The sequence below is a fragment of the Diplotaxodon limnothrissa genome, linkage group LG3, assembly GCF_057381915.1.
Source record: "Diplotaxodon limnothrissa isolate DT_005_m linkage group LG3, D_limnothrissa_male_GT1.1, whole genome shotgun sequence".
Taxonomy (NCBI): domain Eukaryota; kingdom Metazoa; phylum Chordata; class Actinopteri; order Cichliformes; family Cichlidae; genus Diplotaxodon; species Diplotaxodon limnothrissa.
Window position 1 is genome coordinate 70,732,260 of NC_140598.1, and position 14,449 is coordinate 70,746,708.

Below are 14,449 nucleotides of genomic sequence, written 5' to 3' on the forward strand. Positions count from 1 at the left end.
TTGATAGTTTCTCAAGCACTGAATGGGGCATCTGGAACTGAGCTGCAATTTGCTACTGCATCACATCCTTACGTGTTCCTCCGGGGGCAACTTTTTGTACCGAGACAACTTTCTTAGGGACAGTTTGTCACCTCTGCGAAAATCTCCTGCAGCACTGTAAATAGACTAATATATGACATGCCAAATGTGACTTTTTCTGTGCCGTTCCACAATATTTGGAGCAGCCTTGTTATTTATTGAATCTCCTCTTACGCAAGTGATCGTTGATGATGCATTATTCATATCTGTAGAAAGCTCCGTGTTAGAAAAGAATTTCATTTGTGAATGTTATCAATCCAAGGCTTTCCTACTTAAGTAGTAAATGGATGAAGTGCTCTGGAATGCTTTTCAATGATTTTTCTATGGTTTTCATGAAGACTACAACACTGAAATATTCTTGTATTTGAGCACAAAGCTGAGGTGAATACTGTCTGTGCAGCCACAACGCAGTGGAAAGAGCTTGTGGTGATCAGATCACTCATGAAAATCAGACGCGATTGTCTGCCAGTTTAAAAAGGGAATGTTTAAATGCCTTTTCAGTAATAAACTTTTTCTACTGTTCTTTTTCTACTCGGTTTTCTCCAGTGCAGTTGTGTCACTTGTGTGGTATTATGATCAGAAATATTAAGAATTTCACATTAATAAGCACAGAAATTCCTGCTTTGCACATTGACCGTATCGTTTTTATTGAATCCACTGAAGCTGCACTTGCACCAGTAGGGCAGCTTACACCCGAAGTGTGCACTGTGGCTCCAGCCTGGGTCTGTGATGGGCAGCTGTGGGTGAATTTTGTGTGTGCAGTGCAAACTCAAAGTTGCCAATGCACTGCAGTAAGGCAATGGAGCTCTAAAACAAAGTAGAAACAGTGTCAGTTGGATGTAGAGCATGATGATGCACCTCATCAGGAGCTTGTTTTACTAAGAGATGCAATAACAGTTTCACAAACACATTTTGCTAATTAACAAAACTACAATCAAAAACTGTTTTAGTGAAACTCTACCAGACACTCCACAGCTGAAAGACCACAGACGATGAGGCCAGTCTGTTTTCTCCACAGTCTGACCTCAACTCCAACTTCACAACAACTGTAAAGCCAAACACTCCTGACAGCGTGAGCTCACTGAAGTCTGCGCGGCGAGCTGTTGTCATTGGAGCAAAAACCAAGTTCACCAAAATCAAGTCGAGCTTCAATGGCAGTGAAAAACAGTTAAACAGAGTCCAACTATAAATGGAAGTCAACATTTATTGTGTTACTTTAACAACTCGACTTCATCGTTGTTTATTTCCACAGCTACAATGACTTCATTTGAACACATACAGACTTAGTACTTCCGTAGATAGTCTGCTGTATTTTAAAGGTGTGAGACATTTGTGACTGAATAAATACGTTTGTAATTATTTTGTACGGCTTTATTAAATATGCTAAAAAGAATTTACAAAAGCCTCCCGGCTGGTTCGGAGGGAGTCAGGAGGAAACTTTTTTCCTGTTCACTGCTTCACACCCTGACTTCTCCTGGGCTCCTCTTCCACTACAGCCTCGGCGTCTTCCCCAGGGTCTGCTTCTTCTTTATGGGCGTGTGAAGAAAACCAGGTTCCACTGGCCGAGTCGGTGTCGCCCACCCCTTGCAGCTCCCGGGGTCCAGCGCCCAGTCGGAACAGCGTGGGGATCTGACCTAGGATGGGGTTACTCTGTTGGAGGCCAGAGATCCACTGATTGAGGGTAGCCTGGTCCCCCTGACTGGTCATGCACATGGCAAAGACTGGACCGTCATCCACTGGATAGACACACAGACACACATCATCTATGTTACACCCTGGAAGTGAGGGGTTGTGGTCAACAGCAGTGATGCCATATCTTACAGTCTTCCACATCGAAGCTCTCATCGTCCCCCAGGTCGCGGTCCAAATCCAGGTCTAGCTGCAGAGGATACATGAGACACCTCTCTGGGTCATACGGCTCTTCTATCTGAGGGGAGGGAGGAGGATTTGTTTGTAATTTAATTCACAAAGTTTCACATATTCTACATTCATTATACAGAGTCTACAACGAGGGGAACACACAGACGGTCACTGCAGAAAAAGCCGGCTGTTTGCAGATGACAGCCAGCTGAAGAAGCTGGGAGAGCTTCACAGGGAGTGGAGTGAGGGTGGTGTCAGTTCCCCCAACACCAGCATGCACAGATGTCTACAGGAAAGCAGCTGCAACGGCTGCATTCCTAACATCTGAGTGTATTAATGAACACACCAAGCTGGACATTTCTGTACTAGAAATCCTGTTTTTAATGGATCTTAGGAAATATTCTATAATCTGAGATTCTGGTTTTGTGACTTTCCTGAGCTATAAGCCACAATCATTAGAATTCAAACACTCTGTTATATGATCATCACACAGCACTTATTATTTGTAATGGTTAACAGTAATGTTTGCCCACCTTCTCTTCAGGTGGGGCAGGGTCGGCTCTGAGGACGTAGTAGTAAACACACGTCTTCCTCATCCACAGAGGGAACGGGCCCTCCACGAACACGGGCCTGCACGGGTTGTGCTTAGCGAGCGCTTCCATCTGGCTGGGGCTCTGGATGCCTGGTGCAAACACAGGAAAGAAAGAAAACAAACAACAAATATGGAAATGATGCCATTATTAGTATTTTTAACAATATATTTCTGACTAAGACACAGAATGTAGTTTCAAGTCATCCATACCTACTATATGTGGAAGTGTGACTTCAGCACCGCTGTCTGTGATGTCTGTGCAGGGCAGCTTGTGAGGAGAGCACACACAGTTTGGTAAATACAAGATTTACATCTGATGACAAAACACAAAGTCAGTCAAACGATTTTTACACACAAGTTTGTCTTAGTTAGACCTGAGAAACTAAATGACTGTAACACAAAAACTTGTACTCGCAATCATGTGGAGTTTTTTCTCCACTTTCTATAAGCTCAGTTTAAAAGCTTAAGAAATGTGGAACACGAGTCTGTGGTTGACAGCTGTGGAAAAGGGGTTTCCAGACTCGGGTCTGAAACATTCAGCGTATTAGCTTTAAAGATTTTAGTTACTTTTGTTATTCTTTTAAAGAACAAAGCCAGGCTAGCTGTTCCCCTTGTTTCCAGTCTTCATGCTAAGCTAGGCTAATCCATGCATATACCTGGTAGACGGTCACTTTTGCATCCCAGTCGTTTGCCATGCGTGTGAGGCTGAAGCGTGCCAGGTCTACTGGGTCTTCAGGGAGTTGCTTGGGAATAGGAAAGGGGTTTGCGTGCATGAACTTGGGGAACCAGTACATGATACGCTGGTACTTTCTCATAGGGTGGGTCTTTTCTCCAAAGATCTGGACCAGCAGCACTTTGGTCTCAGTGTTGGGCATGATACCTGAAGCACAGACACTGACACTTAGACACAAAAACAGTGTACAGAACACCTCAAGATTCTCAACAACTACCACCCACCATAATTCTCCATCTGCTCCAGGAGCTGCACTCCACACTCCTGCTGACGGGGATAGTGGTTGAACATTCTCTGGATAAAGTTTTGCGGCACGAATACCTCTTTAGGAAAAACATCCAGCAGCTTGTTGTAGACAGTGAGGTCTTTCTCCACCCCGAATTCTGGCATCTTCTTCAGAGCAGCATAGATGAACTCCACATGACCTCGACGCCTTATGTCTCTCTTGGTGTAGACGTCTATCACTTTGTTAAACGTGGCCTTGGTTTTGGTTTCTTTGGCGACCTGCTCAAACAGATCATCGTGGGCGACCAGAGACTTGTCCCTCGTCTTGTCCTCTTCCTGAACGAACCGTGCAGGCTGACTCTTGGTGCGCGCTGGGCTGCTGTGGAAATGCCTCAACACCTAAAAGCAACATGTTTTTGTTATGAACGCATATAAAAGATTCATTCATATGATCTGATTATTTATTGATTAAAACCAAACAAAGAGTCGACTGCCAGCTGCCTTTCTCTGCGATTATATCAGTGCTGTATATGAGCTTAAGTCTGGTCGCTGCTAAAGCTCACCTCGCGCTGTGGGCACTGCGAGCCGCCGAGCAGACTCGAGGAGTGTAACCGGAATAGAGCGCCGTTGTCTCCAGCAGCAGCAGCAGGAGGCAGCCGCCTCCCTGCGTGGCTGAGCAGCCGCAGAGACTTGAGCTGATGCAGGCAGCGGCTGCCCTTCATAGTCGAGCCATCACGGCGAGTGTCAGAGAACAGAAGTGCACACGGACGTGAAGCTCACACGTTCACTCTTCGGTGTACCTCATCCAGCTGTGAATATTTGTACAGAACGATCAAACTTTACATTTCACATTTTTGTGAAGTTTAGTTCGTCAACTGCTCAAACGTTGTAGTAATGATAGTTATTATTATTACCCCAACATGTATAACCATGTTAATACTGACCTTTAATGCCGACAATCGGACAAGAATAGTCTCCTTCAGAAGGCGCTGTCAATGGACGCTACCATGTTCAAAGGCCAGTACAGCATTCCGGTCCGACACGCGTTTGCTTCCCCCAAACAATAGAAACAGTGACAGAAATGATAGTTCCGTAAAACCGCAAATAAGCGCAGTAAATATTCTCCATTAAAATGCAGGAAAATGATTTCTAAATCAATGCCATTCTTCGCGCTGTAGCTATGATTCTTCAAACTATTAAACAAAAGTTGAGAAAAGAGAAAGCTAACTATTTTTTTTATCCTTTGTCGTGCAGTATAATTTAGGGTGACCATATTTTGATTTCCAACAAAGAGGACACTTGTGCCAGCCATGAAGAACTTTAATAATACTGTTCTCTTAACTGTAAACTTTAACATATTTAAACGATGCCTTCTCTGTGCGGTTAATGAATGGTGAAATAAAAAAAGTTGTAGAGGCTTTTACAAGTCAACAAGAGACACTTCTTAAGGCAAGGGTCGCCACTTTGCAGCCATCGTCGAGCTTATGTTGGCTGACAATAATGCAACACTAAAATTCAAATACAGTCACAGTGACATAACGTTGCATTTATAGAATCGCTGGTCAAATGCAATATATGCAAAACAACAACAACAAACAAACAAAATCAAAACTAAAAGGTCTTACCCTTAAAATAAGATTTAAAAAGATCCCCGGTGACGTTTCTGGCACCATCCTTTCTGTTGCCACTTCCAGTGTTTCCGTGTGTGTGTGTGCGTGTTTTAATGTGTGATGTCTTTACCTTTAAGGTGTTCTATATAAAATAAATAAATTACCTGTCTTGCAGGTATCTTTATGACGTCAGATCACTCTAAAAATGACATTTTTTAACGTCAATTAGACTTTCATACTGGGTCAATAAAGGATATATAAAAGTCACTTTACCAAAAACTAATTGCAGCTTCTACCTTGTGACAGGAATATTGTGCGTGGTCAGGATGACTGGATATCATTCGTGAGGGATGCTTTTGATATACGTTTCATTTCTTATAGGCCAACAAGTTATTTATAGCAGTTTGAATGCAGGCAGTCACTTTCTGGCACAGGTTTCAGGGCTTGTAGTGCGCACCGCCACCACGAGATGGAAACAAATGCTCGTCCTGTAGCTGCCAGGCTGCAGAGGTGCAGCCGTAAGAAGCTGCTTTAAGAGTTCCGTGAGATGTTCTGGTTTACGGACACTGAAATCCTCCTTCCTGACGCAGTCTGACTGAGGCGAATATCTGGCAGCACTTTTAGCCGTACCCGGTGCCTTCCCGCCAATAGTGTCAAGCTAGCTATAACGAGGGGCTACACTTCCGGAAGCGGTTTTCAGTCTGTGGTGTGATTGTTTTTAGTTTTTCATTTTATATAAAGTAATTTCGAACTATATTTTATATTTAAGCTTGATTTCCTTATAAGTACTCCCCCCTCACACACACACACACACTCACCCACGCGTTTAATAAACTATTGCGCTTTATGTTGCGGAAAATTCCGCGTTTCCGGTATTCTTAGACCTGTCATCGACTCAAGTCTCCAGAGTGTGGGCTGTGATTCTCCTCTGTCAGCATGGAAAACACACCTTAGTGCACGCTGCTCCTCTAAAAACAGGAGCCGCCGTCTAAACCTGGGATTATGGATTCCTCTACCAACAGTCTGGGTGAGTGCAGCAGCGACAGTGGTCCTTTGTGTTTTTACTGACAGCATTAGCCGTGGAAACTTCACTGTCCGTGCTCGGATCAGATAATCGCATCGCTCTCAAAAGGAACGCTGTCAAACAGCTTCAAAGATGGCAATCTTTGGACAAAACTAGCATACACCGCACCACACACGCTTTAGGCAAGGCAAGTTTATTTGTATAGCACAATTCAACAACAAGGTGATTCAAAGTGCTTTACACAGTTTAACAAACGCGTTAAACCCTCGAGCTTTGTTCGGAGGCTTTCAGTCACACCAAAACTTCGTAACTGAACACTTAGATGCAGTTTTTCTTGGCAGCGCTCGTCGCCGCATTCTTTGCTGTCTTTTATTGCAAGCGGATGGTCGGCGGAACATCCGCTCTGACTTTCAAAGGATTTTTGCTGCTTAATTCTGGGCTTTTCAACATTTCTCCATGTTTTGTTCAGTCACACGTTAGCGCAGACAGACAGTAGTCTCAAACGTTACAGCAGCGCTGTGACTGTGTAGGTGCGTGGGACGGCTGCACGTCGTTTACATTATTTCTGTGGCATTCAAATAGTTTCCTCAAGTCTGGCCCGAGTGATCAGGACACCCTGGAGGCGTGCCTGCAACCACTTTGTGTCGCAAACTGAGTTGTGTGCTGCTGATTCCATGTTGTCACGCGTGGGTAGTTTGAGCATCAACATTGAGACCACCGGCAGAGCGAAGACCGCAGCAGCCTGTGTCCATGCACAACAGTTCATCCATATATTAGACGAAGCACCAGCTGAACATCCTTCTCTCCAAGTCACTGTGGGTTGGGTGAAAAAGCTCCACCCTGTCTGTCCCCACAATACTTACTATTATGCTGAAACTGGAACTTTGATAGCTGCCCAGTACTGCTTTTGATTCACATGTGTATACAAACATCCACACCCAAGCCTATCTTACATACTCTGGCTTCTTGAAAGCTGGTGGGCTGCCAAAGCGCTGGGGAACAGCAAATATATTAATATCACATGGGGAAGCTTGAGCAAGGCAGCTGTGACTCAGTGCTGCAGGAAGCTTCAACACACAGCCATTTCTCTTAATGAAGACCTGCGTTACGTTGGTAATTATGTTTCATAAACGAAGATGGTGACACGTTACCTGCCTCGGAAAGCTGCATGAGGTGTGCTGGAGCTCTGGAGAGTTGCTTGTGCCTCGGTGTCAGCTGGCCGGCTTACGTAATATGAGTTTGTAGGGATCAAATAACTGCTGTGTTTAGCAGTAACATGCAGATACTGATACACAATATTTCCTCCACTGAATACAGCCCAGTGTGGTGGACTGTATGCCAGCCTTAAAGTTGAAGCACATCTGACATCGGGTTAAAGGACTGGCTGATATCTTTGCAAACTAGTCATAGTAATGTTTTAGGGAAGAGCGAGCAAATGTGCAGTGTGTGCAGATTCCAGTGCCACACAAAGAGGCTTTACTGCTTTTCCAACAGTTTACTTCTGTTAATGGCTATTTGAGACTTAGCAAAACAAGACTTTAAAGATACTGCCCTCAGTTTTAATACTGATACCATTTGTTAGATGTTAAAAATAAAGTAAGATAATATATCCATATTGAAAATACAAAGTAAGCCTGCTATCTTACTGCCTTTCTGCTGGTTCATAACACCAGTCTTGTGTTTTGTAATTGTTGTGTCCATGACTTGTATCAGTAATGATAACTGCACAAGTTCAATCTGTGCAGAAATGTGGAAAAGCATGAAAAACTCCTCAGATTTTCAAACTGCGTTTACTGAGTCACTGAATGAACTTAGACACATGCATGCTGTGTGTGTGAGCACAATGCAACCAGTGAAGTATCACGCTCTCTTAAGTAACTGCATAACTTTAGACGTTACAAGAAACTCCCCAGCTCAGAGTAAGGAATGGAAGACCTTTGTTTCAAAGGACAGATGTGCTGAAGTCTGTAGTTTACGGCTCAGGAGGTAAAGTTTACTAGTTTTCACATTCTCCTGACTAGTCTGAACTTCCATAAAAGGTCACAGCTTATGCTAACAGGGTCAAATAGACCAGATCAGAAGAACTGTATAGAAATTCAGTGAATGTGGGATTTATGCCCGGACGTAACGCAGCGTTACCTTGCTTACATTTGCAGTTATCCTAGTAAAGGTGCGGCGTCGTACCATTAACCCCGACTGACTAACACTTCTTTCTGACCCACACAGACCATGTACAGTCGCACACTTAAAGGAGCTAAAGTGCATAAAGTGCTAAGCTCTTCACTATAGATGAGGACAGTATCAGTGAAACGCTTCGTGCTCTGTTGTGGTAATTGTCAGCCTCTCTTTTACAGACTCCATCTGTGATGAGCTGTGTTTCTTTGTCATGGTTTGCTTTGGTGTAAAAGCAGCTGCTGCTAATGCTGGAATAGCAACTTTTCCTACAGGAAGTGACATCACTCAGTGTTTCAAGCGTCTGAAGACGCATGCCTTCTTCTGTCTATTTGTATTTGTATAACTTGAGAAGAGAAATTGAATTACTGCTTACGGATTACTGTAAAAATGTGTGCATACCCCACTTACACAGCTGGAAGTTAAACAGCTGGAAGATGTGAATGTGGTCACATTGCTGTAGTGCATAAGACAAGAAATACACACCTTCACACTCAAACAAGCATTATAAGAGCCGTCAGAGGACTAACACCAGTTACTGTTACTGTTAAACCCAAATACTGTTTATACTGCAGCACTTAGACACGTGCTTTAATAGAGAGGTTTAGAATTAGAGCCGCAGAATCGAGTCTATTCATACAGCACTTAGTCAGCTTGCTGCTGTAAACACCCTGAGAACAGGAGTTATATTTGGTGTATATACGGTAAGGGTTCAATTAGTGGAACCAGAGTGGATTCATCATTTCAGCGTGTTGTGGTTTTGGCTCGAACAGCTGTCTAGGAGTACTGTGAGGATTTGGGACGTGTTGCAGTTGTGCAGAGATCAGCAGGAAGTTGCATCAGCAAATGGCAGCTTTTTCAGTGTTTTTCCCAGAATGTCGTAATAGTGCTTCTTTTCAGAAGAACACACGTGCTGTTCTGCTGGAGCCTGGAGGTAAACACTCTTTCTTCTGTCTCAGGGCTGGAAGTTAAAGCTCACTGCTTTCTAACAGACACTGAAATGTGTCTGTAGCATTGAGTGAATGCTGAATTCTGTCTGGTCAGTTTAAAGATTGAAGTCGGGGGAATCAGAGTGTTTTCACTGGCGCCTTGTTTTGATCGCACCTGTAAATCAGAAGGAAACCAAAGCGGCTCAAACTTCAGTCTGTGCAGTTAAAGCAGTGCTGATAATAAATCAGTCAGTCTCACTCAGTGAGATCATCATGTGGCAGAGATTTATGCTCCATGGCTGTCAGTGGCTTACAGTGTTGTTATCTGTATGTAGAGCGAGCACGGACTTGCACTGTATTTGCGTCTGAGGCCTGACGGTTAAGATTGTGGCAGCGTGTTGTGAGCTGCATCATCTCCTCTGGCTTTTTGACAATTACTTTTTCCATGGTTTTATCCTTTAAGATAGCAAGGCTGGCTTAACTGGTTTTGGGGCCCCTGCACAGTGTAAACCAATGAATCCACCCGTGCAACAGTAATCAAACCACCATGAGTTGTCTCCTGTTAAATCATCGTCCTTTGGATCTTTATGCTGTGCTTATACCGTTTAATGGTGGCACAGTGTTACTGAACTGGATGTGCAGGCGTGCATAAAGACTGTATAATGTGTATGTGCTGTTAGTGGGGTGGGCTGGGAGACTTTCCCGATTTTATATGAACTTTGTACTTTTAACTTGGATATTGTTTGTATTAGTTTCTTTTACTAGGAGCTAAATTTGGTACGAGGTGTCTCGTATCTGCTGAGATCCGCGCTCTCGTTTGTGGTTCGTGACAAATAAAAAGTAAAAATGAAATGAAATGAAACGGGGGTGTCAGGCTCAGTTTCACTAAGGACCACATGGGGAACTGAGAGTCGTCTACACGTCAGTCCCGCCGACATGCTCCAGGATCATCTAAATGCCGTCTCAACCGCTTGTTTCATGTCCCTGAACCAAACGGAGTGTCGCCGTCTCAGTGACGGGAGGCTCGGAGAAATATTTAGGTGAAATCTAAATATTTTTGCCCTCCTTTGTCTTCTGTGCACTCAGTGCTGGAAACTATTCCTTGAAAACGTGTTCTCACACCCCCACCTGTGAACGTATCTGCCTGCAGCATCAACTTCCCCTTGTATGCCACCTTTTTTTCCACCAGCTTGTTGGCTTCCAGCTGCAGTGTAGAAGCGCCTGTCGTTTCGGTGCATTGTGTGCACGAGGCACAGTTTTGTGTGAAGGCTACAATCGGTTAGTTTTAATTCTAGTCCTTTCATAAATTCTCTTACTACAACCGCAGCAGAGTAGAGAGTACTCATTCAGGTGCAGGGCGAACATGCAAATGCCACACAAAGGCACCAGCCTACAGAATCAAACCCACAACCTTGTTTCTGTGACGTGACAGCGCTAACCACTGCATCACGGCGTCATCGGGTGTGTTTTTGAGATGCTCCCTGGAGATAAACACAGGAGTGAGAGTCAAAGTGAAGGACTGTAAAGGAGGTCAGCTCGTCTCCTGTGCAGTCCTGGTGAGCCGTTTGCAGCCACACGAGCTGTGCAGTCAGTCACATGTGTGCAGCGTGGTGGTGGTGGGGTGGGGGGAGTGTTTCTCACAGATGGTGCAGCTCTCTGTTTCACTTCTCAGATGGGACCTCGGCACTTGTGCAGGGGCGTACAGGATGTTGAGCAGCGGCAAAGCATCTAAATCAAAGTAGAGAACTACAGACTGAGCGCTGTGTGTCTGTAGGTGGCTGAGGTCATGATGCAGCATCCTTGGGTGACAGGTAGAAAGAGTGGGCGGGCGCTGTGAGAATATGTGTTAGTCAAACGGATGCAGGACGCACGTACTCTTTTTAACTTTAAGCACATGCATGCAGATAAGCAGCTAAGATGTTTATGGGCTTATTAAGGACTAAAGCAACATCTGGAGAAGAGCAGTAATCTAGATTTATAGTAACATGTTTCATGTAGATAAAAGTAAAACCAGAGCTTTAGTGGCTAATTATAGTTGCTGGGTCCTTAAATGACCCTGAGCCTTTTACGAAAGACGTCATCAGTGGAGCAAATTCTCTCTTTTCTAACAGTGGTGGATACGGCTGAAAGAGGCTCGTGGTGTGTTTCACCAACTATTTTTCTTTTCTTAAATTGATTCCCTTCTTTTTCTCTCAAAACCTGAATCATAGGTTAATTAGAACCTGCCAAGCAGGGTTCACATCCTCCTCTTTTGCTCCTACTGAACGCTGCTGCTGGACTAGAGCTGCTATCACGTCCAGTAACTACTGTGTCACTGGGCTCTGTTCCCAAACGTTCCCATGTTGAGAAACCCTGTGACGTGTATGAAGAGACACGTGAAAAAGGCTTTTGTCCAGCATTGCCGTGTCATTTCCTGTCAGTCGTTCTGTCTGCTGGCACATGTTGAGCAGTAACGAGATGTCAGCAAATATCCTCACCTTGATATAATAATGAAATGTGTGGCATGTGGAAAAAAGTTTTTGTTCACATAACGCACATTCAGATTACTCAGTGGACATCTCCAGCCATAACTCAGAAACTGAGAAGTCCACGCAGAGATAAAAGAAATTCCAAAAGTGGTGACATAACCTGCTTTTGCACTTCCACGCTACGACAGACGGACTGTGAATAGTAACCAGAATTCCAGTATAGCTACACGAATCTAATGTGGATCAAATTCCAGCTTCCCCTGAGCTGCTGCCAAACAGCTATGAGTCATCCCGTCTTGGCTTCCATGGGAAAAATGAAAAGAAGAAAACCAGAGTGGAAGTGGAGTACGATCATTTATGCAGATGTGTAATTATGTTGTGGTGAGACCTCTACAGTAGCAAGGCTTGTATCTGTTTTCTGATGCAGTTGTGAGATTTTCTGTGATGACCAATAGGAGCACTGATTATTCTGTTTTATCCTGTCAGTCCAGCCTCCTGACTGGTTCAGATCACGATTGTCCCTTCGATTGTCGTGTTTTGTTTTGGGGGCTTTGCTTTGAGTAAAGCAGTGCTGATGTTTGCCTCTCACAAGGACGTGTGGTCTCATGTGCTCTCACCAATAATTTAAATCTGTAGTAATGACATCAAAAATCTGCCTATAACGTCTTACATTTATAACAAAAAAAAGATGGCAGACAGTGAAACGACTGTGGATGGTGAGTCATATATAGACTGTATATTAATGGCTGTCACACTCTGTGGCCGTCCAAACATGCACAGAAATAGCACAAAGTTTAAAGAGTTTAGAATGTTTTCACTTTTAGTTTTGTTTAGTTTAGCTTTTCAGAAATTCTTTTAACCTCCACACTTTACTTCCGCAACCAGTAAAACCACTCAATAAAACACCCCATCTATAAAACCAGCCTACTGAGTACAGGATCCCACTGCCAAAAACAGATCCTGGGAAGAAGCCACAGTGGGTGTGGCACCACCAAACTGCAAGTCATGGTCTCACCAGAAATCCAACTAGCAATTTCCCCCCAGATAGGATCGACATGTCTAGCATTATAGGCAGCACTAGTGTCTCATTTGCAATCGCTTTAAGGAAGCACTGGTATAAAAACACCGTGTGTGCTTTCGATTTTTCAGCGGTGAAGAATTTGTTTGTACAGACTGGTTTAAGGTTGGTTTCATGCTTGTCTTTGGACGGTGGGAGCCACACAGAAAGAAAAGAAAGGACCCATCGGGCTCATTGATTTGAACCCAGCACCTTCTTGTTTTGAAATACAACATTTCATCAGACCGGCGGTCACGCAGAGCTGAAATTCATCATTCAGAGTGGCACCGGCGCTCTGCTGTGACCGAGCGCTTGCTTTTAATCTACATCCGCTGAATCTAAAAACTAGACTAGTTAGTTTAATCTAGACCTGCAGATGCTAGCAGGCAGGGCATGCATGGAACGCTATAACCAAGGGGCCGGCATAGTGTACAGAATCCTCTGTGCCGAGTATGGCCTGGAAGTCCTGAGGTCAAAATGGGAGACGCCCCCGAGCGTGGTCGAGACTGAGTAAGAGTGACAGCAAACGAAATGGGTGAAGCGCTTTGAGTGGTCAGAAGAGTAGAAAAGCGTTATATAAGAACCAGTCCACTTACTATTTTACGGTGTCTGGACTCAGTGAAGCCCTTCAAAAAGCAGCTAAAGACCTTTTTATTTCAAAAAGCTTGTATTTAGACCAGGGTTGATTTATTTAGAACTGCATTGTGATTTGTTGTCTGTGAAAAGTGCTGTATAAACACATGTTACTTACTGAAACCTCTGGAGCGATCAGGCTATATTTTTACATCTCAGCTTTCTCATACAGTAAAAAGAGAAAAGCCTCAGTGCTGTGCAGCCTACTGAGAGCGAGCATTTTTCTATGTCAGCTGTGACTCTTCTACTCTTCGTAGCCACGTTCATGGTTTAGAGCTTGACTGCTACCCTCTGCTAAAATCACTTCACAATACTTTAAAAACATTGTCCAGAAAGAGTTTGCCTCTTATTAGAGAGGGAGGACCTCCTATTTATGACAGGATGCTTCCTGTGATGAGAGATGTTTTATGAGAGGTTTAACTGATGTCTATTTTTTAATTTCACTGGACAAGCTATGCTTGCCATTGCACATTCACAGGCCTTTAAACCCAACCACCGAAACCTTAAAACCACATCTTTACCTTCAGACAGCAGTACCAGAAAAATGTCCTCACAGCGATGTTGTAATCTTCACAAAGATAAGTTGCCGAAAGGAAGGCAGGTGGTTGGATCCCTGAAAGCTCCAGTTTGTATGCCAGAGTATCCTCGAGCAGTATCCTGAACCCTGAATTACTCCCGGTGTGTTCATCTGAGAGTGAAAGATGTTAACGGTGGAAAGTATGTAGAAAGCCTGTCACCGGAGTCTCTCACCTAAAAGTAAAGGCAGACTATCGGCTGAGAGCATAAACTGAGAAAAGCATTTCTGAAGAATATGCTAAACTTGAGTGTCACATGGGCTCAATCCCAGCATCGCAGCAACAGGCTCTGCAGGCAAAGAGCTTTTATTTCTTTTGACATTCAGGAACATGTGATACTAAATGTTACATTCTGCTCTGTCTCACAATCATAACGAATTTTTCCAAAGATTCCTGGATTCAGACGTGGGTCCAGATTGGTGCAAAGCCCCACCTCTGATGAGATAAACCTGTTGTAAAGAAAATAACTACATTGTAGCGCTAAGTGTTACCT

At 43.9% G+C, this 14,449-nt stretch overlaps 2 protein-coding genes across 2 annotated transcripts in view; one reads left to right on the top strand and one right to left on the bottom strand.

Moving 5' to 3' along the window:
• Positions 1-1,307: 1,307 nt before the first annotated feature.
• ecsit (ECSIT signaling integrator) lies at positions 1,308-7,338 on the bottom strand. Its single transcript, XM_085349780.1, has 9 exons — positions 7,274-7,338; positions 4,433-4,538; positions 4,052-4,297; positions 3,488-3,887; positions 3,187-3,410; positions 2,741-2,798; positions 2,472-2,620; positions 1,900-2,005; positions 1,308-1,814 (listed from the first exon to the last, which is right to left on the bottom strand). Exons 3-9 carry the CDS (start codon positions 4,208-4,210, stop codon positions 1,528-1,530), a joined length of 1,383 nt encoding a protein of 460 aa, XP_085205906.1. The 5' UTR covers positions 4,211-4,297; positions 4,433-4,538; positions 7,274-7,338; the 3' UTR covers positions 1,308-1,527.
• eml3 (EMAP like 3) overlaps positions 5,994-14,449 on the top strand; it is a 32,337-nt gene continuing 23,881 nt past the window's right edge. The window contains exon 1 of the mRNA XM_085349763.1: positions 5,994-6,125. Within this exon, the coding sequence (XP_085205889.1) occupies positions 6,101-6,125 (25 nt within the window). The 5' untranslated portion in view covers positions 5,994-6,100. The remainder of the gene's footprint in view (positions 6,126-14,449) is intronic.